Genomic DNA, 27,054 nt, shown 5'->3' with positions numbered 1-27,054 from the left:
AGATCCGAATTCCACTGGGGGAACATCAAAAGAGTGGCAAAGAAGTGTTGCCAGAATTTGCTAATTGAGAGTCCCATTTCCCTTTTGCAGGTTGGCACAGGAGCAGGAGTTGGTTTCAATGTTAACATGGCATTTACTGGTGGTCTGGATCCGCCCATGGGAGACACAGAATATTTAACTGCTTTCAGGTACTACTGAGTTTTCCCTCTCACAAATATGTTTTTCACCTCAGCTGGGTTTCTTTCTCCTTGTGCCATCCTCTGTGATTTTGCTTTTCATAAGCTTTAAAATTTTGATATTATTCATCCCAGAGAGGCCCTGGCACAGGGTGCCCAGAGCAGCTGTGGGTGCCCCTGGATCCCTGGCAGTGCCCAAGGCCAGGTTGGACACTGGGGCTTGGAGCCACCTGGGACAGTGGAAGGTGTCCCTGCCATGGCAGGGGTGGCACTGGATGATCTTTAAGCCTCCTTCCCACCCAAACCATTCCATGATTTTTCTTGGACACTGTCCTGTCCCACCCCCTGGCTCCCCTGTGCCATGGGTCCACTTGGCCTCTCCTTTAACAATCTGAAGCTTTTCTGTCCTCACACCTCTGGTGGCCTAAATTCATGCAGACACAGACTTGCCAGAAGACAGGGTGTGAATTTCTGGGATCTCACCTTTGTGGAACAGCATTAAATCCAGGAACATTATTTTCTGCTCTTCCCTGTTATATCCCCTTAGGCTGAGCAAAAAGCACCTTTTCCCCCTCTTCATTCTGCCATCATGAAGCCCTCAGAGAACACCCACAATTTCAAATGACACCAAATCCCTGCCATTTGTGTCACTCCTGGCTCAGGAAGGCAGCACATTGCTCCAGAGTGGAAGCCTGGCTATCCCAGGATGGATCTCTTGGTTAGCCAGAGCACCTGGAGCTGGGGACATTCAATATTAATTGAGTGTCTAGGCTCCTGGAAAAGGCTCAGGGCTGCACAGGGAGGCCTTTGCCAGCCACTCCTGGGGTCTGCTTGCCTGGTCACTGCAGCTGTTTAGGGAACAGCCTTTGGAGTGGGTCACAGTCCTGATTTTGGGGAGTTTTGGGGGATGCTCCTCCCAGAGCCTGCACACCTTCAGTTTAACCATAAGTTAAACAAGAAGCATTTTTTTCATCCTATGCCAAGTTTGGCCATGATAGTACATTATCAAGTGACCTTTTTAAATCTTAACCAGCTCCTTTGAAAAACATTTTTCCCCCCCACCCCCCCCCCGAATCTTTCTATTGATTTTAATGTAAAATAATGCTTTGAAGTTTGCAATTTATAGTCCCCAGAGAGTTGGAAAGTGAAGGGAATGGGTCATATATCCTATTTTTTCCCCCTTCTTTTCTTGCTTTAGCCCCTTGAGACAATACATGCCTTCAAGGCAGCACCTTGTTATTCCACCCCGTCGAATGCCACGTTGCATTTGCTGGGGATCAAACCAAAGATGAAGAAAAGATAAGAAAATTGGCCATAATGAACTCCAGAAGCAGGAGGCATTTTCACCATGAACTTGGAAACTCACAGTGGAGAACTGAGCTTTAATTCAAACCAGTCCAAATGCCAAACTGTGAGGCTTTGAAGTCTGGAGAGGAATCAGTGGAAATCCTTTGAGCTAGGCAAAGATACTGATAGACTTTTTTTTTTTTCTTTTTTTCTTTTTTTTTTTTTTTCAAGCCTTAACTCTTCACATGCCTGTCTGTTTCTAGGGGAAAAAAGTCCTTTTTCTGTGTAAAAGGAGCAGATTTAAATAAGCAACTTGCTCCTCATTTTTTGTTGCTGTGTTTCAGGAAAAGCCAGTGTGTGTGAGTTTGAGAAATGAAAATGACTGAGATAATTGTCCTTCTGAATGAGAGAAATGAGAGAATAAATAAATCCCAGTGAAACCACTCATCCCCAAACTGAAAACCTGTTTCAGACTGGGTTTGCTCCATGCAAGAAAGAGATGGGAACTCACATCAGTGATTTTCATTCTCTCTCCAAATATTATTAAATGATTACTTTTGGGATGCCCAAGCTCTCCTGACCTCTGGATGGTCCTTAATGCCATAGATACATATCAGAAGTGAGAAAAAGAGTTAAAAATGAGCTTTCCTCTGCACTTGTCACTTGTTGCCTTCCTAACCTGGGGCTGAAATCACTGCCTGCCCCAGCTCCAGGTTGGGGTGCCTATTTTTGGGGGGATGGGGGGTGATGGTGCTCAGAAGGGATCTGGGGAGTTTTTTGGCAGCCTGGAGCTCCTGCACCCTGTGGTAGCTGTGGCTGTGCCAGAGTCAGCTCCACATCCCGTGTCTGAGCTCACCCCTGAGCGTGTGGGCAGTCCCAGATTGCACAGATCAGGCAGAAATGGGGTCAGTTTGTGCAGGGAACAATGCAGGGCACGTCCTTCCCAAAGTTCTGAACTCTCAGAACGTTCCCGCTGCCTCCGCTGTTGTTCCGTAGTTACAGAAACAAACAAGTTGTAAAATTCAGAGGGGTTTTTTGGACCAGGGTTTGTTGTTCCCTTACATTTTACATCAGCTGAAATCCTGGTTTGCCTCTCTCAATCCTCCTGATCCAGGTGCAAACCCAGCTAAGAGACCTGCAGGAAAAATGGGAAGGCTTTGGCTGGTTTTCTTTATGACATGGGAACAGCAATTAGTGAAATTAAAAATGTTTTATCCACAGGAGTTTCCCTCCGAATTTACTGCAAGGAAGTTGTCCTGATGATGCCAGCAGTGGTGTTGTGTCTGAGAATTCCTTCCCCTGTCCCAGTAATTCCACCATAATAATTCCAGCCATAATTCCACGTCCAGCTCGATTCCACATTTGACTTCATTTAAAACACCTCAGCCAGAAGGAAAAAGCCAGGACTGTGCTTCCCCCTCCTCCTGCTGCTTTCAAAAAGCATTAAACAAGTTCAGAAACCAATTTTAGGGGCATTTGGGTTTTTCCCTCGATCCATAAACCATTTGAGGAGCGAGGAAGAGGATGGGGGGGAAGAGATGATGCTGTTTTGCCTGGAACGGTGGTTGCTGTATTTTCAATTTCATGCTTTCCCCACACTGATTTCATCCCCAAATTCCTAATCCCTTTGGACACAGTAAATGACCATGGAGAAGCGAAGACTGGAATTTTCAGGAAGCTGGTTAGCCTGAGGAGCAGTGGATAACATTTTTAGTTTATATATATAAAATATATGATGTGTATAAAACCATATATAGAAATTTACACATGATATATATGAAATACAAAATATATCAATAGATAAATATATGCATAATATAAATATATACACTTAACAGATATAAATTTATACATAGCACATATAAAAATATATATAAAACATAGATGTGGCCAAGAATGGGAAGAAGTCTCTAAAAAAGTGTTCAGCCTTCTAAGTTTCACCAATTTACTCGCTGCAATTGAGCATTTAAAGCCCAAAATAATCCTCTGTAGGATGGTTTCATTTACCTATCATTTATTAGGCATTTAATTGTAGAATTGGCTAATGCCAGGCTAAAAATTGTTCATTCAGCCTTCTGGAAAATAGATCTAAAATTGCTTTTTTTTTTTTCCTCTCTCCCAAGCAATTGCAGAACACAATGGGGAGGCTTTGCTCGTTGCAGCCATCAGTTTGCTCTCGTGTAGAGCTGTTCAGCTCAGCTGTAACCAGGCAAATAAAAAGATTGCATTTATTTTAAGCAAGCAAAACAAGCTTCTGAAATTAGGGAAATTTCGGTTTCCTTGTTTTTTAAAAAATTCTACATGGATTGAATGAATATTCAGTGTTAGGAATATTCATTCCTCAGTGAATAACTTTACAGCCACCTCAGCCATTCCTTAAAAGACCCAATTCCAGGCAGAACTGCTTATCTCCTAGGTAATAATTCAAATTTCTGGCTTTTTTAGAGTCTCATCAGCAGGGCAAAGCCATGGGGTTGTTTCCAGTTTAATCCTTATTTCCCCTGGAGGGTTTGGCTTTCCTGGGGTGCATCTGAGTGAAGGGGCTGGTTTTATCGGTGGACAAGGGAAAAGGAAAAAGCAAAAAGCTGAAAGAGATGTGTCCAAAACGTTGTCCACAGATGGAATCTGGGAAACTCTCCGGATTTTTGTCATTTTTTCTTACAATTGAAAACCCAAAATGAGGGAGGTCTGGCTTTGACCCTCCTGGATCAAGTTTTACATCCATGGAGAGCATCAGACAGAGTTTGATGTGGCTTTGGGGTATCACACTGGAATTAGGAGAAAGGCTTTTTCTCTCCCAAAACTGCCCCTGGCAGGGCTCAGGATCAGCCCTGGGGGCTGTGTGGCTGTGCTGGAGGAGTCACTGTGCCACTGTCACCCAGAGCCACCTCCAGCTGAGGGTCCCCAGCTGCCCCATTCCTCTGTGCTTGGCAGCACTGGACACCCCTGCCAGGGTTGGAGTGAGCTGCTGCTCGAGGTCCTTCCCAGCCATGCTGTGCTCCATGAGCTGTCCCATGGCTCAGAATCCCCATGGATCTGTGATCCCATGGGTTGCTCAGTGCTGATGGAGCATCCCCAGCCCTTGGGGTGCAGCTTTGGGCTGGCTCTGGTGATCCCACACTTCCACTGAGATCCCAGCAGCTCCCACAGCGTCATAACTAGGGGAGGGGGGGGAAATAAATCTGATTCTTTGAGCAGTTTTCCTTGGGTTAGGAATGAAAAAGCTCAGGGAAAATAAACACTTGCTCTGGAATTGCTGCTTCAGGCCTTGGTGAGGGTGGTGGTTTCTCCTGAAAATTTCTGTGAGTTCCACCAAACTGTAAACTCACCAAGCAGAGCTGTGCTCTTGTCTTCCTCACAGAATCATCCCCCAAGGACAAAATGGAGAGAGGCAATCACATCCTCAGAGGAGAAAATTCAAATTCCTTGTTGGGATTTTGTGTGTTTTAAGGGAAAAGGAAATCCCTTTGTTCTCACAGAGGTCTCTGTGCCTGCACACGGAGATCAGCCATACTGCAGGAGCCTCTGGGGTTGCTGTGGCAAATAGCTGGGAAAAAAATAAAGCTGGGAGATGTGTGGGGAGGTTTTTTTGGTGTCTGGGTGCCTGTTCCTGCTCCCTGGTGGCAGTGGAGACTGGGGGGTGGGTTTGCTCAGTGCCTGGCAGAGGCTGATGCCCCATTCTGCAGAGGGGCACAAGCTCAACTGGATGTCACAAGCTGCTGACTCTGGCAGATGTCTCCTGGCTGTTTAATATCCTTGTGGCAAAAGCTGGGAGCTTTTATGAGTGTTCTGATAGCACTTGAGCCATCTCAGCATGGAACAGCCCCCCTGGGCTCTGTTTTTAGAGCATCACATAAAGACTCGACTCAATAAAGTGTTAGGTTCTTGTGTGTGCCAAGATTTACAGGTCCATGCTTTGGGATGTGGGTAAAATAACCTCAGTTCCTGCTCCAGAAAGTTGTCCTGGCCGGTGGCTGTTCCTAGGATGGGGAAATGGGAAAATTACAGGTCAGGTTGCCCTAGGGACACATCCAGTAGGTGCAGTTACAATGGAAAAAACCATAATTTGGGAAGTATGTCTTGATGTGGGGATGGGATGTTTGCAACCTCCTGTAGGTTTTGAGGAGAAATTGTGGAGTTTGGAGAGAGAGAGAAAGCAGAGGGAAAAAAGTTCTTTTGGTGAGAAACCACAGGAACAGACCCCTTGTTTCATTTAAATACAACTTCAGCAATCAGTAGGATGGGGATGCTGAACAATTCCACCCATATTTTATTGAACAAAACATCAGAGGATGGGGAACTGGCATTGGGAGAGGTGGATTTGGGTGGGGTATTTGCATTCTAAAGCTGTTCTGCCCCATGGGATACTCCAGCCTTTTGCTGTGGGAAATGAGAAGTGCAGCAAGGGAGGAAGGAATCACTTGGCAAAGCTTAAGGAGGTGTTTTGAGGGAGGACTTGGAGATAATGCCTTGGGGTGAGGTTTCCCAGCTAGTTTTGCAGCCTGTGCCAGATGCCCTCTTCTTTTACCCTTATTCCCATGTATGTAAATCAGGATGTGATCCCAAATGGGAATCACAAGGGGTGACAGCTCATTTCCATGCTCAAACCACGAGCTGGAGAAAATCCCAGGGAGTGCAAGGAGCTCTTCCACCAGGCTCTCAGGGTTTGGTGAGAGGGTTGAAGCACCCCTGCCTTGCTGAGGAGCCCCCCTGACATGTGTGTGCCGTGGATATTCTGTGTTGCAGGACAGTAGTGATGCCCATTGCCAACGAGTTTGCCCCAGATGTTGTGCTGGTGTCATCTGGTTTCGATGCTGTGGAAGGGCACCCCACACCCCTGGGAGGATATAACCTGTCAGCAAAATGTAAGTGGGGGCTTTACTTCTGCTGCTGTCCTATGGATTGAAGGACAATGTGTTCCCAGATTTTACTTTGCGGGGTCTAGTTCAGATCTTTCATTTCAAAGGCAAAACTTCCATCTTTCTTCTTTGAATTTTCATGGCATTTATCTTTTTATAATGCATATTTTGGCCTGGCTGAAGCCTTAATTTTGTTGGGTTTTTTTTTGAAACATTGCATATTTCAACTTTGAAATATTCAGTATGTAATATTGTGTAATTTATTTGTAGTCACATCTCTGCTGAATTAGAGAGTTATGCTGGCATTAATATAAAATTGCAGAAAAAGGCCATACCAGCTGTAAACACTCTCATTGCTACCAAGAAATCCATTTCTTCCTCCAGGACACCTTATTAAAATTTTGAGCTGAATGTTTTTGCTCTCCACCTTTGAATTAATTACAGACACCCACAAACCCTCCTTTTTGCTTCGGGTCTGGGATGTTTTTGGGAGATGCACTGAAATTTCCCCCCACCCTCCCCCTCCAGGTTATGTGGAGTTTACCTGGCACTGTTTCCTTCAAATTTATCCAGAGGACAGTTTTTCTTGCAAAAAGGTTTTTACTATTATTTTTTAAGAGTTTGTTCCAGCCAGGAAAGTTGTTCTCTACAGTGAACTTTAAAACCTCGTAAGGGAGCTGAACCTGTAAGCTTTATATAAGAATAAAGTGAAATAGGTTTACAAGAGGCAAGTTCCTTGAGATATCCAGAAACACTTTGGAAAGGAAAGGTCTTGTTTACCTGCTGCTTAAATTTGCCATGCTCTGCTCCTCTTACAAAAGCAGTTGTGGGCTCTGCAGTGGACGCTTTTCTCTGCCTGTTAATTTGCAAAAGGGTTCACTCCAAAGCAGAAAAGCAGGCAGTGGGGATGGAGGGTAGAAATTCCCTGGCTTCTCCTTTGTTTGGCTTTTTGATTTTTTTTTAATTTTTTTTTTCTGCTGGAGGGGGAAGGTTGCTTTGAGGACACGTTTTTTAAATCCTCGCCGCTTGGTTCTGTTTTGTTTAAAGGGGGCAGAAATGTATTGTGTGTCATCTGATCAAAGTGCCGGGTGCCCCTGGAATTTTTATAGCATATTATGGACGGGAAGAGCTGTCTGCTGAGAACGAGATGTCAAACCTAAATCTCTCTGGGGCACTGCACTGCTGCTATCCCGACCCAAACTGGGCCCATTCCCCTTCCTCCTCCCTCCCCCAAAGCAGCATCCAGCAGAAATCCACCCCTTTCCCTGCTCCAAAAGGCAATGTTGGCTGCTGGCTTTAATTTGGGGTGCTGAGGGGTGGCAGAGGGAGACTGGTGATGCTCTCAGCCGGGGTGGTGCTGCTGGGGGACACAGGGATCCATCCCTGGAAGCCGCAGCTGGAACCGCGCGTCCAAGCCCAACCTGGCTCGCGTTACGCGCCGAGCCTTTGCAAATCCCCGCTGGGTTTTTAATATGATGTAATTCCTCTCCCTAATTCTTTGATCCTCCGCCAGGAGCCCCATTCCAGCCGCCACCTTTGCCCTTGTGCTGCATTTCCTCTGTTCCCTCCTTGCAGGCTTCGGGTACCTGACGAAGCAGCTGATGGGGCTGGCCGGGGGCCGCGTGGTGCTGGCCCTCGAGGGCGGCCACGACCTCACGGCCATCTGCGACGCCTCGGAGGCCTGCGTGTCTGCCCTGCTGGGAAACGAGGTACAGGCACCCCCAAACACACTCCCCCCTCGGCTTTGGGCGTCTCATCCTCCTGGCTGCCAAGTTTGTGTCCTTGTTTGGTGTCCTTCTGACACTCGCTGTTTGTTTAGTGCTTAAAAACCACCTGTGCTTTGTAGTCCGTGCAACGAGTGAAACAGCTAAGAATGATTTTTGGGTTTGTTCTTTCTCCAAATAATTTGCTTCGTGCTCTTTGGAAAACAACTCTTTTAATTAATTTCTGAATTCATTGTGCAAGTCTTCCCTTCTCTTTGCTCCCCTCTCTAGTTCTACAGACTGTGCCTGCTACATGGGGCAGCTTGCTTGACATGGTTTGCAGCAGGGTTTTTTCCTAGGAGTTACATTTTCTATTTTCTGCACGTTGCTGTGTAGGAGAAGCCTTGACTGTGTCAGAAAAATTGGCCAGAAAGGTTAGGGGGGTGATTGCAAGATAAGAACCAGACAGAGAAATACAGCAAGATGTTGGATTCTGAAGAGCTATGGGTATTTTCCTACAGAGAAAATTTCAGATACTCCATCTTTTCTGCTTTCCCCCCCACTTTTAGTGTCAGAGGGATGAAAGAAGGAACACTATATCTACACATCTTTGAAATCCTTGCAGGGGTGTTGACTCCACCACTGCCCTGGGCAGCCTGACTGAATGCCTGAGCACGCTTCCAGTGAAGGAATTTTCCTTAATATCCAACCTAAACCTCCTCTGGTGCAGCTTGAAACCATATTTGAGGTCTTTTGAGTACAGATACTTTGGGCTGAGGTGCAGCACCAGAGGAGCTGAGCAGTGGGTCTGTCTCCAGTGGGAGCTGATTTCTGGGGAGGGTTGTAGTTCAGTGACCATCAGGTGTCTGGAAAGATGGAGAGGGAGCTTGGATCTGCATGGAGGTGTGGAGCAGTTTGGCCTCCAGCCTGTTGGAGAAGTGTTCTGTCTTGGAGTATCCACACTCAGCGTTAGGTGGGAGGCTGGAGGAGCCAGGCCAGGAGATAAACCAGTTGGGATTCATCAGAAGCACCTGCTTCCATCATCCAGCATCCCAGCTCCAGTGCCCAGAGAGCATCCTGCTCCTTGTGCTGGGCCAGGCAGTTCTGAGAAGGCTCTGGGCACAGGGAATGGCTCCAGCCTGCACTCAGCCCTCAGGACAGCTGAAAACTCAGGAGGCAGCTGCCACACCAGCATGGAAACAGGGGGCTTCCAGTGGTGGGGCACTGGCACAGGTTTCATAGAGAAGCTGTGACTACCCCTGGATCCCTGCAAGTGCCCAAGGCCAGGTTGGATGAGGTTTGGAGCAGCCTGGGATAGTGGAAGGTGTCCCTGTCCCAGGCGGGGGTTGGGACTGGATGAGCTCTAAGGTCCCTTGTAAGCCAGACCTTCCTGGGGTTCTGTGAGGTGTTTATTGCAGCACTTAAATGTTTTAAGTGGTCACTACAGACAATTCTTCTGGCTCCAGCCACCTTTGGGTGAAGGATGCACTTTGAAAGGGAAGCAGTGGGAATAACACCTGGAGGATGTGGTTCCTCCTGCTCAGTGTGCTCCTAGGATCACTGGAGGCTGACTGCAACCACAAGCAGTAAATAAGTGCTTCACCCAAGCCATGGGTGTGTTTGGGAGTGTGAGGCTGTGGGGAGAGCTCAGCACTCAGGATACCTTGGATGTTGTGAGCTGCCTGAGTGATTTCATTGAGCAGAAGAAATATTGATCCTTAAAGATAAAAAACATTGATTATTTTAATCATGGCTACAAGGACACTTAAAACACAGACCTGCTCTCACTTGTCCTAGGTGGGCTGTGCAGATAGGGTAATATTCCCTGGCTTAGGCACACATCAGAAAGCAGGAAACACTCATTTTATCCAGGTCTTTCCTGGAACCTTTTGAAGGCAGGGCAGTCGGGGGGAGCGCTGCAGCTCTGCGCTGCGGCGCTTTGATGCGGTTTGATCTACAGCGTGTCAGAGCAGCCTGCTGCACACACATGGACAGGCAGCTGTGGCCAGGCTGGGCTGCAGGGAGCTGGGCTGGCTCAGGAGCCAAACTGGAGCTCCACTGGGGCTGCTGGGAAATGAGGGGAGCAGTGCCAGTCCCCCCGAGCACGGCGTCCACCGGCCGAGATCAAAACTCCCGCGTCGGAGAAGCAGCTCCTTCCCAAGCTGCCAGGAAATGAACCCAGAGCTGGGGCTGGGCAGCTGATTGCTGCACTGGGGAGGGGGTCAGGGCTGGGGAATGGGCCTGCACTGCTGGGCAATGCTCACAGGGCTTCAGTGGAAATCAGGGATGGGAAATCAGAGAGAGACTTTGATACAGTCTGAGAGAGTTTGGGTTGTTCCGCCTGGAGAAGGCTCCTGGGAGAAGTCTTCCAGTGCCTAAAGTGACTTCAAGAGAGCTGGACAGGAGCTTTAGACAAGGGTCTGATGGGACAGGAAAAGGGGGAATGGTTTTAATCCATTTTAATCCAGAGGGCAGGGTTAGGTGGGATATTGGGAATTAGGAATTGTTCCCTGTGAGGGTGGGCAGGCCCTGGCACAGGGTGCCCAGGGCAGCTGTGGCTGCCCCTGGATCCCTGGCAGTGTCCAAGGCCAGGCTGGACAGGGCTTGGAGCAGCCTGGGACAGTGGAAGGTGTCCTTGCCCATGGCAGGGGGTGAGATGAGATGAATTTTAAGATCCCTTCACCCCCCAGCATTCTGTGATTCCATGATTTTGAGATCTGCTGATGGCAGTCTACACCAGTTAGCCACCATTCCTCTCCCATTACTCTGCAGAGCTGCTCAGTCCATTGTGGGCATCTCCAGCCTCTGCCCTTCAAACAGGAAGGTGTGACAACCAGGTGCCTCATGCCCAGAGGTTTTTTGCTCCCTTTTTCCACAGGCTGAGGTTCTTTGTGAGTGTTATTTCAGGAGGAGGAATGAGCTCTGGAATCTGGAACATGCTTTGTCTCAGTGTCAACCAAGAGGCCCTGGAATGCTCTTGCTCAAAGACTTATCCAGGAATTGCTTTTGCCTTCACTTTAATGTCATACAGAAACCAGTTTGAAGCAGAACTATTTTTAGAGTGGGGAATTAATAAAAAGTGCAATCCATAATTACTGAATCTGGAATGCACCATCCCATGAAGTACCTATGGAATGGCTACCATGTGCTCATAAGAGCAGTCTTGGCTGCAGCTTCTCTTGGCTCTGAGGGAAGTTAAACTTTGCCATAGATATTTTTAACTGTTGAACTCTGGCTGTTCTTTGCTGGGGAGCATCCCTGGTTGGGTTGTTTTCAGCACAGTTAACAGCAGTGGACATCTCTTGTTTTGGACAGCCCACCTTGGAGGTTTGGGATGAATTCATTCATTAGTGGAGAACCTGGGAGGGCAGAGGTGTCTCCTCTTCTTGAGATTTTCTAAAGGAAATCAAATAAATCCTAAAACTTCCCTCCAGCAGTGCTTGTCAGGCCTTTCCCTGGGCTGGCACAGGCATGTTCCCACTGCAGAACAACTAGTGGAAGGTGTCCCTGCCCATGCCAGGCATGGAGTGGGATGAGCTTTAATGTCCCTTGCCACCAGAACCATTCTGGGATTCAATGGTAACATTCCTCTGGTGTTCCTCTCTCTCTCTCCAGCTTGACCCTCTTCCAGAGAAGGTTTTCCAGCAGAGAGCAAACGCTAACGCCGTGCATTCCATGGAGAAGGTCATCGAGATCCACAGTGAGTCCAGCCCCACTGACCCAGCTGGGTCCCTGGGGACACCCCTTGGGCTTCCCCACCATTCTGCCAGCTCCATGCTCCCATTTCTCACTTTTCTGGTGGTCACTGCACCCTGAGCTGGGCTTGTGCAGTGACAAAGCCCAGCAGGACTTTAGCCTTTAGGGGGAATTACAGAATCAGAGCACAGGTTCAGTAGGAAAAGACCTTCAGGAGGATCCAGTCTAGCTGTTAACCCAACAAAAATTAAAAACTCTAAAATCTCTGTAAAGGACAGACTGTCCTGCCATTAGAGGGTGCTCTTACTTCTTGGAAAGCAATTAAGTGTCTCCAAATAACACAAGTCTTGTTGGGAGTTGTGGCACCCATTAATTAGGAGTAGATAGGCATGGAAGTGAAGCAGGTTCTCAGGGACAGGCTGGGATTCTTGGGATGTCCTGTGCAGGGCCAGGAGTTGGATTCAATGATCTCTCCCAAGGGATGATCCCTTCCAAGGATATTCTATGAGTTTTGCTGGCAGTTGTTGATATTTTAGGTTTATTTAGCTAAGCAGTTTAAAATCATTGCACTGAACCTCGCCTGGAGAAATTCTTGGCAATTCTTTCCTCTAGAGCCTTCCCAGTGCTCTTCTCCATGCAAAAGGGTGTCAAACTGCCGACATAAAAAATACTTTGGAGGTTGAAGCTTGGACTTGGTGGTCTTGGAGGTCTTTTCCAACTTTAAGGGTTCTAAATACATCTTGGACTTCTTTAGTCTTCAGGGATTTGCCCACTGAAAGTACGTGGCAGTCAGCAGGTGGATCCAGACCTGGACTGCATCCTTCCCTCTCCTGGGTTTTTTGGTAGAGAGACATCTCCAGGCACATTTGTCCTTAGGTCTAGAAGTTTCTGAGGTATTTGAAGTGGAAAAGGGAACTGTTTTTTGAGCACCTAAGGCCCTTAAAGTGAGAGTAGGGATCAGATAAGTGTTCCTGGGCAGTTCTGAGCCGGCAGCTGGGTTTGGGAAAGCAGGAGCTGGAATGGTGCCCTGATGGCCCTGTTGTCACCTCTCCCCCAGGCAAGTACTGGCATTCCCTCCAGCGTTTCGCCTCCACGGTGGGATATTCCCTGGTGGAGGCCCAGAAGTGTGAGAACGAGGAGGCGGAGACGGTGACGGCCATGGCATCGCTGTCGGTGGGTGTGAAGCCGGCGGAGAAGAGGTCAGTGGTTTCCCATCACATTTCCAGTCTGTGCAGCCAGGAGGAGCAGCTTTGCAGGTTATTCCTCTCCTTTCAGCCACTGCTGCTGTGTTCCCCACGTCCCCTGTCCTCCATGGGTTCCCAGAGGACCTTCCAGGCTGCAGGAGAGCAGCAGAGCCATGAGCTCTGTGCGTGCACCCTGTGGCTTTGGACCACACAAAGGAATTTATTTTGCTGGGGAAAATCTTAATGTTGCCCAAGTGAGATGATCCAAAAACCCTTCTTGGTGGCAAGTTGAATTCAGGTGATCCCAGCTGGCTGGGTGGGAAGGTGATGGGAACATAAGGAGTGAGACTTGGCACCACAAATTGTCCAGCTATGTCATGCCAAACCCTCTTTTCTCTCTCCCCTCCCTGTCCCACCCTGCCTGGCTGTGCAATCCCTCAGACCTGAGGACGAACCCATGGAAGAGGAGCCTCCCCTGTAGCAGCCACCTTCGAGCTGGAGTTCTCCTGTCTGTTCGTCTTCGTCTTGAAGCTCTGCCAAGAAGCTTTCTCTTGTTACTCCTGCGTCCTGTCGCGGTTATTTCCCGAACACGGAAGGACAGCCAGGTGTAAAGCAAAGCAAGCGACACAAAAAACAAATCTCTCCGCATCTTTGAGTCTCTTTTTGCTGAACAAAACCGCTGGTGAAGAGCAGCAAAGGACTGACACGTTGGGCACTCACGTTCCTCTGGTCCTCACCGCGAGCAGAAAGAGGAACGATGCCCGGGAAGTCTTTGGCAGAGTTGCCAAACAAAAAAAAACAAAAACGAAACGCGAGAATAATAAAGAAATCAAAGATTCAACAACACAAATCAAACAAACCTTAACGTAAAACTGGTGCTTACAAAGTTGATCACCCACAACTGAGCAATCTCCGCTTGAACCACTCAACCCATCGTGTACTTTCATTTCTTGGATATTTGGAAATGGCTCTTGCCTGCCTGTGAGTCACGACAGCTCTTGTCGGAACTGGAACGTTGGGAGATGATGGTGGATTTTTAACGGGGAGGGACAGGGAACGAGGACTCACCTGACACCTAAAGGAAAGGGAAGCAGAAGGGGGGGAACGGTAGCCCAGATGGAGTCGGCTTTATTGTCTCCAAAGCCATCTGAAGATGAGTTTGTGCCTTTTTTTTTAATTGATGGATTTGGTGCAGCTGGATTTTCTGAAGTTTGAGGAACAATGCCTTAAGTAAAAATTAATTAAAAAAAACAAAACACACATGAAAAAAAAAACAAAAAAAAACCAAAAAAAAGAAAAAAAAAAAAAGAACACAGCAGTTCCTGAATATTTTTCCTCTGGTTGGGAAAGCCAAGGACTGCCATCAGGAAGGAAGACTTTTTGGCTTGTGCTGGCATGATGGTGGGAAGCAGGCATCAGCTGAACAGAGCGTCTCCAAAAACTGTCGACAAGTTTGGATTTGTTTTGTTTTCTTTCATTGCTGTTTCAGAGAAAAGGAAAAAAGAAAAAAAAAATTAAGGTAGTTGCCAAAAAAGTGGCAAATACTGTTGGGTCTTTGAAATTCAACCATTTTTAACAACCAATTTTCAAATGTTTTCTCTCTCTTCTACATTATCTAGTAATTGAACTTACCAATTTGGTTGTTGAAGCATGTATTAGACACAAATGCAGGTTTTAAGACTGGAATGCTTTTTATTAAAAGCAACTAGCATGAGATATTGCTTAAATTGTTAGGTATAAATATATATATGTGTATAATGTATATTCCAAATGTATTCCAAGCTTAGAAACCGGATTCCTATGAATTATTGAGAAAAATATTTATGATGCATTTATAGAAAAAAGAAAAAAATATATGTAATAAATGCATACTCTAACAGTAGCCATTGGAAGCTCCCTAGGGACAGATTTGGGAATTGGAACGTCAAAGGTGCTTTTGGAGAAGGATCCAGGTTGAAACTCGAGGACTTGTCAGGTGACAGGTTGGGAAGTTTTTCAGAAAGCCAACACTTTAGCCACTGGGCAACTACCCTAAACATTTGTATTTTAATTTAAGGTTTTTAGTTGTGATCCTTTTCTAACAAACACAAGAAAAAAAAAGAGTTTTTTATAGCAAAGACACTGAATTTGCTGTTAATTTTTATATGGATATTTCCCGAAACCCTCCGGAAGCCTTGTTTGTGTGACTCTGACATTTCTTTTCCATTTGGCAGGTTTCCTTTCTGAACGGCAATAGCATCTAAACCTTTCTTCCTCCCTCTTTTCTTGCTTATAATACATGGATTTTCCTTTCTTTTTTTTTCCTTCTTTTAAATTTTTTTTTTCTTTTTTAAATTTTCTGTATTGTTTTCTCTCCTTATCCTCAACTCTTTTGTACAGTGTGCAGCTTTCTGCAGGTGTAAGGAACTGTGGGCAGACCAACAGAGTTTGTTTTTTTCTGGGAAAGGGCGCATTTTACCGAGGAGGAGGAGGAGGATGAGGGACCGCGATGGGCTCCTTTGTTGTACCGATTCCGCCAACTGTATATTTCCTCAGCTCTCTTGTAGTAGCTCTGTAAAGAAAATAAGGAATTTTCTTGCCTGGTAGTGTTCAGTGGGCAATGCCTTTGTCCTGCCCGCGGCTCCTGGCACTGCCTGCCCTCGGGAAGGCTCCTTGGATACTCCGGGACCGCCGGCCTTTTCTCTCCGCCGGACATGCCCGCAAACTCCCCACCTCCTCTCTCCCTCTTTTTCTCCTCTCTTCTTCTTCTTCCTGATGCTGGGAGGGGTTTTGGAGGCTTTTTTTTTTTTGTTTGCCCCCCACCCCGAGGAGGGAATCCTCCCGGGAATGCCGGGTGTGAGAGGCCATGAGCCCTGCCACGGAGAGCAGAGCGTCCTGGCGGAGACGGCGCTCCCCGCGTGCCTTCCTCCAGCAGTGTAGGACAGCACATCCCTCTTCCCAGCACATCTTCTCCTTAACCACCCTTCCTTCTTTTATCCTTTCTTCCCATGGTGACTGCTGGGGTTGCTTCCAGTAACTTCTCTTCTTTCCAGTTCTCGAAGCAGCCGCTTTCGTTCCGTTCAGGACTCGCTGGCGGGAGGAATCGGGAGCGTGACCCCACGCTGGAGGCTTTTGTTTCCTTCCTCGATTTCTAGTGCAGTTTCAGAACCAGACACTACAGTATTTGAGTTGTGCAGACCAAGTACATCCTAAAACCCCAAAAAGCCCCAGCGGCAAGGCCTGTCCTCGGCATATCCTAAAACTCCCCCCGTGTGAGAGCACCGCGTTCCTGGGGATGTTGTGGTTTGGGGTTTTCTGACCACGCTGCTGCTGTGATCTCAAATCCATCCCACTGCCAGATCTGGTGACTGACGTGGGGTTTGCTCCCTGTGCTGTGGGCAGTGCCTGTGTTCACACCTCCCTTTGTCTCGTCAGCTCTTCCCCGGAAGGTTTTTGACATTTCTGCTCCCGGTCGTGGCAAAGCTTTTTCCTTCCTTTTTGCTCTCCCGGGAGCCGCCGGCTGACTGTGCTGAGCCGGTTCCTTTGGAAAATCCGGAGGAGCTTGTTGGGATGCCACCTTCCTTCCTTCCTTCCTCCCTTCCTTCCTTCCTTTCCATCCTTTCCCTCAGCTTTTTGCCGGGACGGGAAGATTTTTCCTGAGAGGACAGAGCTCGTCTCCTCCAAACTCCCGGCGATGTGGATTTGTTTGCAGCATCCCCCTTTTCCCTGGGAACGCTCTTCCCTGGGCTGTGACCTCCCCTGGGGATGCTCTTCCCCAGGGATGCTTTCCGGGGCCAGTGCAGGCACGGAGAGAAGGGAGGGAGCCCTCGTTTTGAGGCTCTCCAGGGGGATTTTTCACCTTTTTGAGCCATTAAGCTTCTTCATTTCAGATGACTTTGCCACGGGGCGGCCGTGCCAGCGGGGTGGGAGCCTGGGATGCTCCCACATCCCAGCACGTGCTGCCCAGGGCATCCTTTGTACCTGCTTGGGAAGAAAAGGAACATCTTTCAATCCTCTTTACAGTGAAGTGAGGCCCAGTTTGCAGTACACAAGTAACCATTGGGGGTTTTTTGGTTGGTTTCTTTTTTTTTGGTTGGTTGGTTTTTTTGTTGGGTTTTTTGGTTTTTTTTTTACTTTCGATACAAAACATTCCTTTTTTTTATTAGTCACGGTCATGTACTCATTCCATTCTTCCTTTTGTAAACTTTTTTGGGCCCATGTTCTTTTACGGGCATTGATATATATAAATATATATATAAATATATATGAATATATTTTTTTAAGTTTCCTACACCTTGAGGTTGCATGGTCTGTAAGGTTGGCATGTCTTTATATTGTATACAGATTTTGCACGCCAAACTTGGCAGCTTTGAAAACGATAACGAGAAAAAGAAAACAAAAAAAAAAAAGAGGTGGTTTGGGGTTTCTTTGGGTTGGTTTTTGTTTTGTTTTGGTTTTATATTGGTTTTTTGTTTTGGGTTTTTTTTTTTTTGCTCTCGTGGCATTTGTGGAGACTAAAGGTTGGGATGTTGTTGTCACACACACTCACTCACCCACACAGCTACACACCAAGGAAGGAGAGTGGGAATTCCTTTTTTTTTTCTTTTGGAGTCTTACTGAACTTAATAAGAAGAAATTGTGCTTTTTATTGTTAAAAAGAGTAAATAAATAAAAAAAAAAAACAAACAAAAAGGACTACTTAAACATTTCTCATTTTAAGAAGAAAAGAAAAAAAACTAAGACGTTTATCTAGCACTTGTGACTTACCAATAATAGAGTTTATTGTATTTATGTGGAAACAGTGTTTTTAGGGAAACTATGCCGAACACACCAAGTAAACTGCCTGTGTCATTATTATTATTATTGTTATTATTATTATTATTTTCCTTTGGGTTGGTGTTTTTGCTTTGATTTCTCGGCTGGGTGGGGAGGTTGGATGCAACCCTTGTGTCAACACACACAGAGTCGTTCATTCCGAGGAGCCGGACGGACGGACGGACGGACGGATGGATGAGGAGGACTTTAAAGAGTTAACTCTTCAGCACAGCTGCGTTAACTTTTTTAAGAAATTACTTTTACATGATGTATTTTTGCTCGGTTTCACTTTAAGCAGTCGTGTACTGTGCAACACTGTGGTTTAAAAACGAGACTTTACAGCAAAAGGCAAAACGTGTTTCTTCATTGTCATGAAGTTGGGCTCGTTCTCAGCTCATCTTCACTTTGTCTTTGATATTGATGATGAAAAAGAAAAAAAAAAGTATCCTATTGAAAGAAAATAAATTAACACTTTTTCTGTGCTCCATAGTGGAGGCGCTATTTTCCAATTTATGAGGATGACAAACTTATATATATAATATATATATAAAAGTGGGGGCGGGGAGGGGGGGTAAGGGGTTGAAACATTATTCACCCGAGAGCTTATTACAGATATGTAGTATCAAAAAGTTGTAACTATATTATATTCTACTTTATACCTATACATGCTCAGTATGACGTCACCATTGGTAGCAGCTACCGGTTTACGCTGTAATTTAGACACAATTTCACTCTTCCTGTAGGGACCCTCCTTTCAGTGATGGTAGCATTCTTTGTGCTCGACTTTCCGACGGTCCTTTCTTTTCAATTGGTGGAGTTGGAATATTTTTTCTCATTCTCGTTTTTTTTTTTTTCCTTTTCTTTCTTTGTTTTTATTTTATTTTTATTTTATTTTTCTCTTTTCTCTTTATTTTGTTTGGGGTTCTTTTTTTGTTTGTTTCTTTTTTTTTCATTTTTTTTTTAACTGGCCAATGGTGTCTTTCTCTGACAGTACCGACTTCAATTTCAACTTTATTAGGAGTCCAGTATTTTGTACCACATTATGACAACTTGTTATTCTTGTGGTGTAAATAAAAGAAAAAAGTTAATTATAGTACCACCCGGGTTTCTGCTGCTGATCTTCTTTCCTTCCTTTGCTGGGATGGGATGGTTTCATCTGCTGGGTTCTTGGTGTGTCATGGAAGGGGGTCTTCGTGCCAGAGAGGGTTTTTGGGCAAAATATACCCATGTCTACGTTGAGGTGTTCATGGAATAGCTCCTGGAGCTTCCCAGTTTCCTTGTGGCTCACAGGTGCACGTTGACAAGTGCTGCAAAAAACCCAATTGAGTTTCCAGTGGAGCAGCTCCAGCTTTATGCCTTTCACAACCTTTTTCATATGTGTTTTCCCTCTGGTTGGCTTCCTGCTTGTCTCTGGAGCCCCCTGAACCATCCAAAATCCATCTGCTCTGTGTGTGTCACCTGGAATTGTCCCGTGTGCTCACAGGGGATGAGGCCACACTTCAGTTCTGGGCTCCTTGCAGTGACTCCCTGGAGCAGCAGCAGGTTGGTGCTCACCAAAGGCTCCTGCTGGGAGGGGTGGGGAGAGCTCACAGGGACAACTTGGGATGCTCCCAATTCCCTCAGCAGTGAAACATCCCCCGCTGCTTCTGCCTGATTCATGGAATCGTGGAGGGGTTTGGGTTGGAAGGATCTGGGAGGTCCCCTCTCATCCCACCCCTGCCATGGCAGGGACACCTTCCACTGTCCCAGGCTGCTCCAAGCCCCAGCATCCAGCCTGGCCTTGGGCACTGCCAGGGATCCAGGGGCACCCACAGCTGCTCTGGGCACCCTGTGCCAGGGCCTGCCCACCCTCACAGGAACAATTCCTAATTCCCAATATCCCATCCATGCCTGCCCTCTGGCAGTGGGAGCCATTCCCTGTGTCCTGTCCCTCCATCCCTTGTCCCCAGTCCCTCTGCAGCTCTCCTGGAGCCCCTTTAGGCTCTGGAAGGGGCTCTGAGTTCTCCCTGGATCCTGTATTTGTGTGCAGAGTGTGGGTGTGTGACCATGATCTGGGGAGGGCACCTGCAGCTCCCAGGAGCTCATTTCTGATTTCTGGGAGTGAAATCCCACTGCTGGCTGACCCAGCTGAGGCACAGCCCTTGCTTAGAGGGGTGGGGGCTGTTGCAGACACCATCCCAGCCCCTGTGCCAGGCACCATCTCACCTGCAATGCCCTGAGCTCACTGTGGCACAGGGACAGGAACCTGAGGGGAGGGCTGAGCTCAGTGCTGTGGCACCACCCTCTGCTTTAGCCATGGGGGAGTTTTTACAGCCCGAGATCTGCAGATCCCAAAGGAAATGTGCTCCATTCGAAGGAATTGTGCTGCAGTGGATGTGATCCAGCAGATTTTGAGGTGCTTCCCTCGTGGCTCCTCCTCTGGTGTGTGCCCGTGGTTGGGTGTGAGGGATGGGTGCTGGCACACCCTACCCAGAGCCCCCACTGAATTTAATTTTATTAATTTCACTTGTTTTGCTAATATTTTTAAAGGAGGAAGAGGCTGTTTCTGCCTCTGGGCTTTGTGCTTTAGGTGCCTGCCCGTGGTAGTGGGAGCACTGCAGGGGGAGGAAAAGGCTCCAATATTAAATGTACAGCCTGAGAACCCCGGGGGCAGGAGCTCATTCTGTGCCAGCAAAACATCCTGGATTTATGATGGGATTTGGATCATCATCATTTCTGGAGCAGGAACTTTCTCCTAGGGCTGGGTTGATCTCTCAGGGAATTCTCTGAAGCTCACTCAGGGTCCTGAGAGTTCATTTGTTGTCCCTGCCTGGGTGTGACGTGTGGGTGTGACCTGCAGAGCTGCCCTGGGATAGAGAAAATGATGGGAAAAATAACATGGGCCAAGGCTGGAGAAGGATCATGGCCAGAGGAACCTGGAGGGGCTGGACCTCTGGAGGTGCCTGGAAAACCAGGGCTCCAGAGAATACATTTTAAAAATGGTGGTAAAAACCACAGCTCCCCAGGCTGTGGGAGGGCACAATCTGCCTTTTTTCCAGCAGCACGAGCTGGCAAAGCCAGCTCCTGCTGAGGATGGGGAATATACTCCCATCTGTCACAGACATCTTTTATGGAAAATCCTTTCCTTAGGATTTTTCCTCCTGAGAAGCTGAGAGGCCTCAGGAACAAAATGTAAACATTGATTATCTGCTGCTGTGGAATGCAACAGGTGCATCTGGGATTGGTCTCCTGTTGGTTGTTTCTAATTAATGGCCAATCACAGCCCAGCTGGCTTGGACTCTCTGTCCAAGCCACAAACCTTTTTTATCATTCTTTGCTATTCTATTCTTAGCCAGCCTTCTGATGAAATCCTTTCTTCTATTCTTTTAGTATAGTTTTAATGTAATATATATCATAAAATAATAAATCAGCCTTCTGAAACATGGAGTCAGATCCTTGTCCCTTCCCTCAACCTGAGACCCCTGTGAACACCATCACACCCATCCCACAGCTCTGCTCATGGAAGGCTTCAGCAGGAACAGAGCAAATCCCAACCTCAGTGAGGGAAAGGACTCCTGGCTGGGGGACACAGAGAGGGGCCAGGTGTCTTCTGGATGCCCACGAGGGAAAAGCAAACCTCTGCCCACGTTTACAGCAAATTAAATGGTTCAGTAGCAGAAGGAAACGTTTGGGGTTGAAACAAAACCACCCCAAAATCTCACTGCTGCACAGCAGAAGTGGGGAAAACATTTCCTGTGTGGATTGGATCACACAGCCAGAGCATCAGTGTGCACTAGCCACAGACAGGTGCCCTTTATCTGATTTATTACAGGCCCTTTTGAGTCTTTTCCATCTATTTATTTATTAATTCATTCCCCTGCCCCACGGTGGGAAGGTTTAGAATCACAGAAAGGGACTTGAAAGGACCATCTATGTTCCAGTCCCCTGCCATGGCCAGGGACTCCAAATTCACTGCAATTAAAGGAAAAAAAAAGGGCGTTTACTGTATCTAGAAGGATGAGGGTGCAGATAGAATTGTGCAATTATCCAATGGTCAACAGCCTCAGAGTGCCTGCAGGAACAAGAAACCTGTTTCCCATTAAACCAGGAAGGGAATGGGGAGCAATTCCTGGGCTTTAAAGGTGATTAAAGAGTCCTTGAGCAAGTTTTCAGAATTTCACTCTTCAATTACACATGTGAGTTTGAAAGGGGGGAAAAAATAATAAAACCTAAAAATCCCTCCTTCCCCACCAGCAGAGAGCAATTCCTGCAATCCCCCCCAATCCCCGTGGATAATGCAGCCAGCACAGGCTTAGCAGCTGCCTTTGAGCCGGTTAGGTTCAGCCACTGGGGAGCGCTGGGAATCCCTGGAGCTGGTTTATCCTGGAGCCGGTTTATCTGGAGCTGGTTTATCCTGGAGCTGGTTTATCCTGGAGCCGGTTTATCTGGAGCTGGTTAATCCTGGAGCGGGTTTATCCTGGAGCCGGTTTATCCTGGAGCCGGTTTATCTTGGACCCAGTTTATCTGGAGCTGGTTTACCCTGGAGCCGGTTTATCTGGAGCCGGTTTATCCAGGTGGAGTCGATTTATCCAGGAAGAGCCAATTTATCCTGGAGCTGATTCATCCTGGAGCTGATTTATCCCAGAGCCAGTTTATCCTGGAGCCGGTTTATCCAGGAGGAGCAGATTTATCCTGGAGCCAGTTTATCCAAGAGCTGGTTTATCCTGGAGCTGGTTTATCTCAGAGCCAGTTTATCCTGGAGCAAGTTTATCTGGAGCCAGTTTATCCTGGAGCTGATTTATCTGGAGCCAGTTTATCCTGGAACCAATTTATCCAGGAGGAGCCGATTTATCCCGTAGTCGGTTTATCTGGAGCTGATTTATCTGGAGCCAGTTTATTCTGTAGCCGGTTTATTTATCGAGGAGGAGCTGGTTTATCCCGGAGCCGGTTTATTTATCCAGGAGGAGCCGGTTTATCCTGGAGCTGGTTTATTTATCCAGGAGGAGCTCTCAGTGCTGCTGAGGGTCCCCAGCCCTGGCAGGGCAGCCTCGGAGCTGCTCCCAAACCCTCCCGTGCTGGGCTCCAGCAGGAGGAAAACCGGGACCAAAAGGGATGAAATCCTTTGGGTACTGGGAAAGGGGCCGGGAGCTCCTGGAGTGGAGATGGGGAAAACATCTGGGAGTATCCTGAGCCCATCCCGAGCCCATCCCGAGCCCATCCCGAGCCCATCCTGAGCCCATCCCGAACCCATCCTGAGCCCATCCTGAGCCCATTCCTGAGCCCATCCTGAGTCCATCCCAAGCCCATCCCAGCCCTGCCAAGGTTGGGGATTATTGCATTTGTGGGGACCCCCGTGGCAGGCAGGAATGATGACTCTGACTCCCTGTTCTCTCTCAGAAGGCTAATTTATTACTTTATGACACTATATTATATCAATGAATACTATACTATGCTAAAGAATACAGCAAGGACACTTACTGAATGCTAAAAAAATAATAATGGAAACTCCTGACTCTTTCCAGAGTCTCAACCCTGATTGGCCAAAGAACCAAAACAACCGACAGCAGAATCCAATGGAACAATCACCTGTGGGTGAACAATCTCCAAACACATTCCACATGAGCACAGCACAGGAGAAGCAAATGAGAGGAGAATTGTTTTCCTTTTCTCTGAGGCTCCTCAGCTTCCCAGGAGGAAAATCCTGGGCAAAGAGATTTTATCAGAGAATGCGAATAGGACAGGGGAGCCAAGGGATCAGGGGCTGCACCCCCCCCTCCCAGCTGTTTTTAGGGCATGTCCACAGCCAGGTGCCCAAACCCACTCTAGGGGATGCAGCTGGGGAGGAGGAAGAAGAAGAAAGAAGAAAGAAGAAGAAGAAAGAAGGAAGGAGAAGGAGAAGAAGAAGAAGAAAAAGAAGAAGGAGAGGAAGGAGAAGAAGAAGGAAAAGAAAAAGGAGAAGAAAAAGAAGAAGGAGAAGAAGAAGAAGGAAAAGAAAAAGGAGAAGAAAAAGAAGAAGGAGAAGAAAAAGAAGGAGAAGAAGGACAAGGAGAAGAAAAAGAAGGAGGAGAATGAGAAGAAAAAGAAGAAGGAGGAGAAGAAGAAGGAGGAGAAGGAGAAGAAAAAGAAGGAGAAGGAGAAGAAGAAGAAGGAGAAGAAGAAGAAGGAGGAGAAGGAGAAGAAAAAGAAGAAGGAGAAGAAAAAGAAGGAGAAGAAGGAGAAGGAGAAGAAAAAGAAGAAGGAGGAGGAGGAGGAGGAGAAGGAGAAGCAGCAGCAGCTGTGGAACAGCTGCACACCCAAAGCACAGAGCAGCTTCCCGCAGCTCCGGCTGGAAGCTGGGCAGGGCTGCCCGGCTCCCCTGGGCCGCTGGATGATGGCCCTGACTCGCTGGGATGCTCCCCCTCCTTTCAGGGCACAGGGAATGCTCAGCCTGGGGCTGCTGGAGCAGCTCCGTGCTGGGATAACAAAGTGCTGAAAGTGGGACTGGGACTGAGTTATCCCACAGGGGCTGCAGGATAATTCCTCTGTCATCCAAAGCCTTCTCATGTCTGACCTCTCTCCCCCTTATCTGCCACGGGAAATTTGATTTGCGCTGTTATTCCAAAACAATTCCTCTCCGTTCCCTTTGTGAGCAGAGAGAGGCAGGGCTGAGGGCCTGAAGGTCCAGGGCTGCTCCCAGCCGTGCTTGGAGAGGCTTGGAGGGAGATGATGGGAAGAGGAATCCAGGCAGGGAAGTGTCTGCAGATCCCACCAGGGCTGGAATCTGCTCTGGGAGGCAGCTGGATCAGGCCCCCCCTTCCCAAGGATCCTGGCTCACCTGCCCGTGCTGCAGGTGCCACATCCACAGGGCTTCTAAATCCCTCCAGGAATGGGGACTCCACACTGCCCTGGGCAGCTGTGCCAGGGCCTGGCCTCCCTTTCAGGGAAGAAATTTTCCCTAATACCCAACTTTAGCCTTCCCTGAGGGCCTGAATTCCATTCTGGAATTCTCTGGTCCCCCTGAGCAGAACTGATCCATGTGGACAACCTGGAGGAGGATTAAAGGTACTTCTGGAGACTTCCAGGCAAGTTTTTTGCTCTTCCCCCTTGTAGGACGGATTTCTTCTCCTCCCTTGTCCTGCCTGAAAGTGTTTTTGCCTGTGTCATCCTCAGCTTTGGGACTTTGGGGAGTTGAGGATTCACAGCAGAGCAACTTCCAAGATCAGGAAATGAGAACTCACAGCAAAAACACCCTGAAAGATGCATTGGCTGCCTGCTCAGGAGCAGCTCTCAGAGCAAGACCTCTCTAAAGAAACTTAAAAATAATCTCCCAGTTTTGCTTTGGGTTGGGTGCTGGGTTTTTCCCCCCCTTGGGCACAAATCCCTGAGCTCAAAGGGAACCCTGGTGGCTGGAAAAGTCCAGTGGGATGGGAAGGGACAGCCTGGCTGCCACCAAACCCATCTGAGCAGCATCCCCCTTGTCCTGCTGGGTGCTTGGGCAGAGCCAGTTTTGAGCCTCAAGGGCTTTCCCAACTTTCAGCTGGATTTTCTTCTTTTCCAGACAACTTGGATTTCGCTTGGAACCTGTCTGGCAGCCTTTGGCTTCCTGCCTGCTTGGAGCCAGGGCCTGTGGAGATTAATGACATGGAAAATGAGGAATGCTGGCCGTAAAACTCTGAAATTGTGGGAAAAAGGCAGCTCAGAGAGGCAGCCTCTGGTGAGAAGGTGTGTGGCTGCCTCGGGGGTGGGGTTTGGGAAGGCCAAGGCTCTGGCAGGATTATTTTCCCCATCCCTGGAAGTGTCCCAGGCCAGGTTGAGGCTTGGAGCAGCCTGGGATAGTGGAAGGTGTCCCTGCTCCTGGCAGGGTTGGAATGAGATGAGTTTTAAGGTCCTTTCCAACCCAAACCATTCTGGGATTCTGAAATCTGAAAGAAAAGTTATCTCACAGAGGGGCTGGAGTGCCTTGGGCTCAACAAAACCCTCCCTTTCCCCTCCTGATGGAAAGGTGAAAATCCCATGGGTCAGGGGTGCCTCCCTCCAGCAGGCAGGGATGGCTCATTCCCAGCAGGGGAGAGGAAACCCAAAATTTATTGCTTATTAATTATACCCAAAATTTCTTATTTATTAATTATACCCAAAATTTATTATTTATTAATTATACCCAAATTTTCCATGAGCCTCCTGCACCCTGGGGCACCCCCTTCACCGCAGGGTGTGCATGGGCTTCACCTCCTCCTGGATCCTGGCTGCATTCCATGCACAATGGGAATTCTCAGCTATGCAATGGGGAAAGGAGCCAGGAAGCCCCAAACCAATGGGGATGGGCCGTTCCTCAGCAATCTGTGCCTGGAATTGGCATCCCAAAGCCTCCAGGCAGCAGAGGCAACGCCAGCACCCCCTGAACCCCTGCCAGAGCTCTGCTAAACAAGGGCACAGAGCCCTGCAAGAGCAGCAGCGCCAGGAGCTTTTATTAATTACAAAATTCACCCAGAAACGTTTCAATCCTCACAAAATTCACCTGGAAACATTTTAATCCTCACAAAATTCACCTGGCAACGCGTTTGAGGCTTTGTTGTCCTCAGAGAAGGGGCCTGGTGGCCTCTGGCTGGAGCAGGGCAGCTTGGCCACGGCCAGGGAAGGACGATTTGGGGATTTGGGGTGGGTGCAGCAAGGCTGGAGGAGCTCAGCAGGGATTTGGGATGCTGGGGCATGTCCCTCTCTGATCATGACCCTGTGAAGGTGTGGGAGGAGGGATGGGGCTGTTTGAAGTCCCCAGCCACCCAGCTTCCCTTTCCATACCAGAGCTGAACTTGATTAAATCAGCACTTCCTGGCTGGAAGTGGGCTGAGGACGGGCTCAGTGCTGCTGTGGCACCCCCAGAGAGCAGCACCAGGCAGCATCCCACCCCTGGAGGGGATGGATGTGGGGCTTTGGCCCCTGGAATGTTTTCTTTAGCCCAAACTCAACCAACAGAACAAACCCCTGGTGGGTGGGAAAGATGAGGGTGAATGAGTCTTTGGATGGGAAAAGGTGGAAATCACCTGGAAAGAAGAAATATATATTTTTATATATACATATTTATTTATTTTTTTTTATATGCATAAATATATATAAAATCTGACCCAGCCCTGAACTTTTCTGGCAGGGAAGTGAAATGCATGAGGAAATACAGCCCAGGCTGCAACTCCTCATTATATCAGTGGGAGCCACCTTAGCGGGGCCAGTAAATCTGCCAGATGGCAACAGGGGGGATTGGGTGGGAAGGGAAGGTGGGACCCTCAGGAGGGTGCTGGGGCTGCCCTCCCCCAGCCCTGAGCACCCCCTGCATCCTCATTAAGGAATGTTAATCACCACGGCTCCCAAAAAGCTCCCAGGGGTTTGTTTATAATAAAATCTTTAT

The 27,054-nt window shown here is 47.9% G+C and overlaps 1 protein-coding gene and 1 pseudogene across 6 annotated transcripts in view; both read left to right on the top strand.

Annotated features, from left to right (window-relative positions):
• The window catches only part of HDAC4 (histone deacetylase 4), a 182,966-nt gene extending 164,778 nt beyond the window's left edge, over nt 1-18,188 (top strand). For all 6 annotated transcript variants that reach the window (XM_066554063.1, XM_066554064.1, XM_066554062.1 and 3 more), the window contains 6 exons: nt 91-188; nt 6,210-6,328; nt 7,898-8,031; nt 11,641-11,725; nt 12,779-12,920; nt 13,347-18,188. In XM_066554063.1, the coding sequence (XP_066410160.1) occupies nt 91-188; nt 6,210-6,328; nt 7,898-8,031; nt 11,641-11,725; nt 12,779-12,920; nt 13,347-13,386 (618 nt within the window). In that variant the 3' untranslated portion in view covers nt 13,387-18,188. The remainder of the gene's footprint in view (nt 1-90; nt 189-6,209; nt 6,329-7,897; nt 8,032-11,640; nt 11,726-12,778; nt 12,921-13,346) is intronic.
• On the top strand, nt 17,565-19,025 carry LOC136558902 (uncharacterized; annotated as a pseudogene).
• The last annotated feature ends 8,029 nt before the right edge of the window (nt 19,026-27,054 follow it).

Source organism: Molothrus aeneus, chromosome 7 (assembly GCF_037042795.1).
Source record: "Molothrus aeneus isolate 106 chromosome 7, BPBGC_Maene_1.0, whole genome shotgun sequence".
Taxonomy (NCBI): domain Eukaryota; kingdom Metazoa; phylum Chordata; class Aves; order Passeriformes; family Icteridae; genus Molothrus; species Molothrus aeneus.
This window is presented reverse-complemented; position numbering and strand designations above follow the sequence as displayed.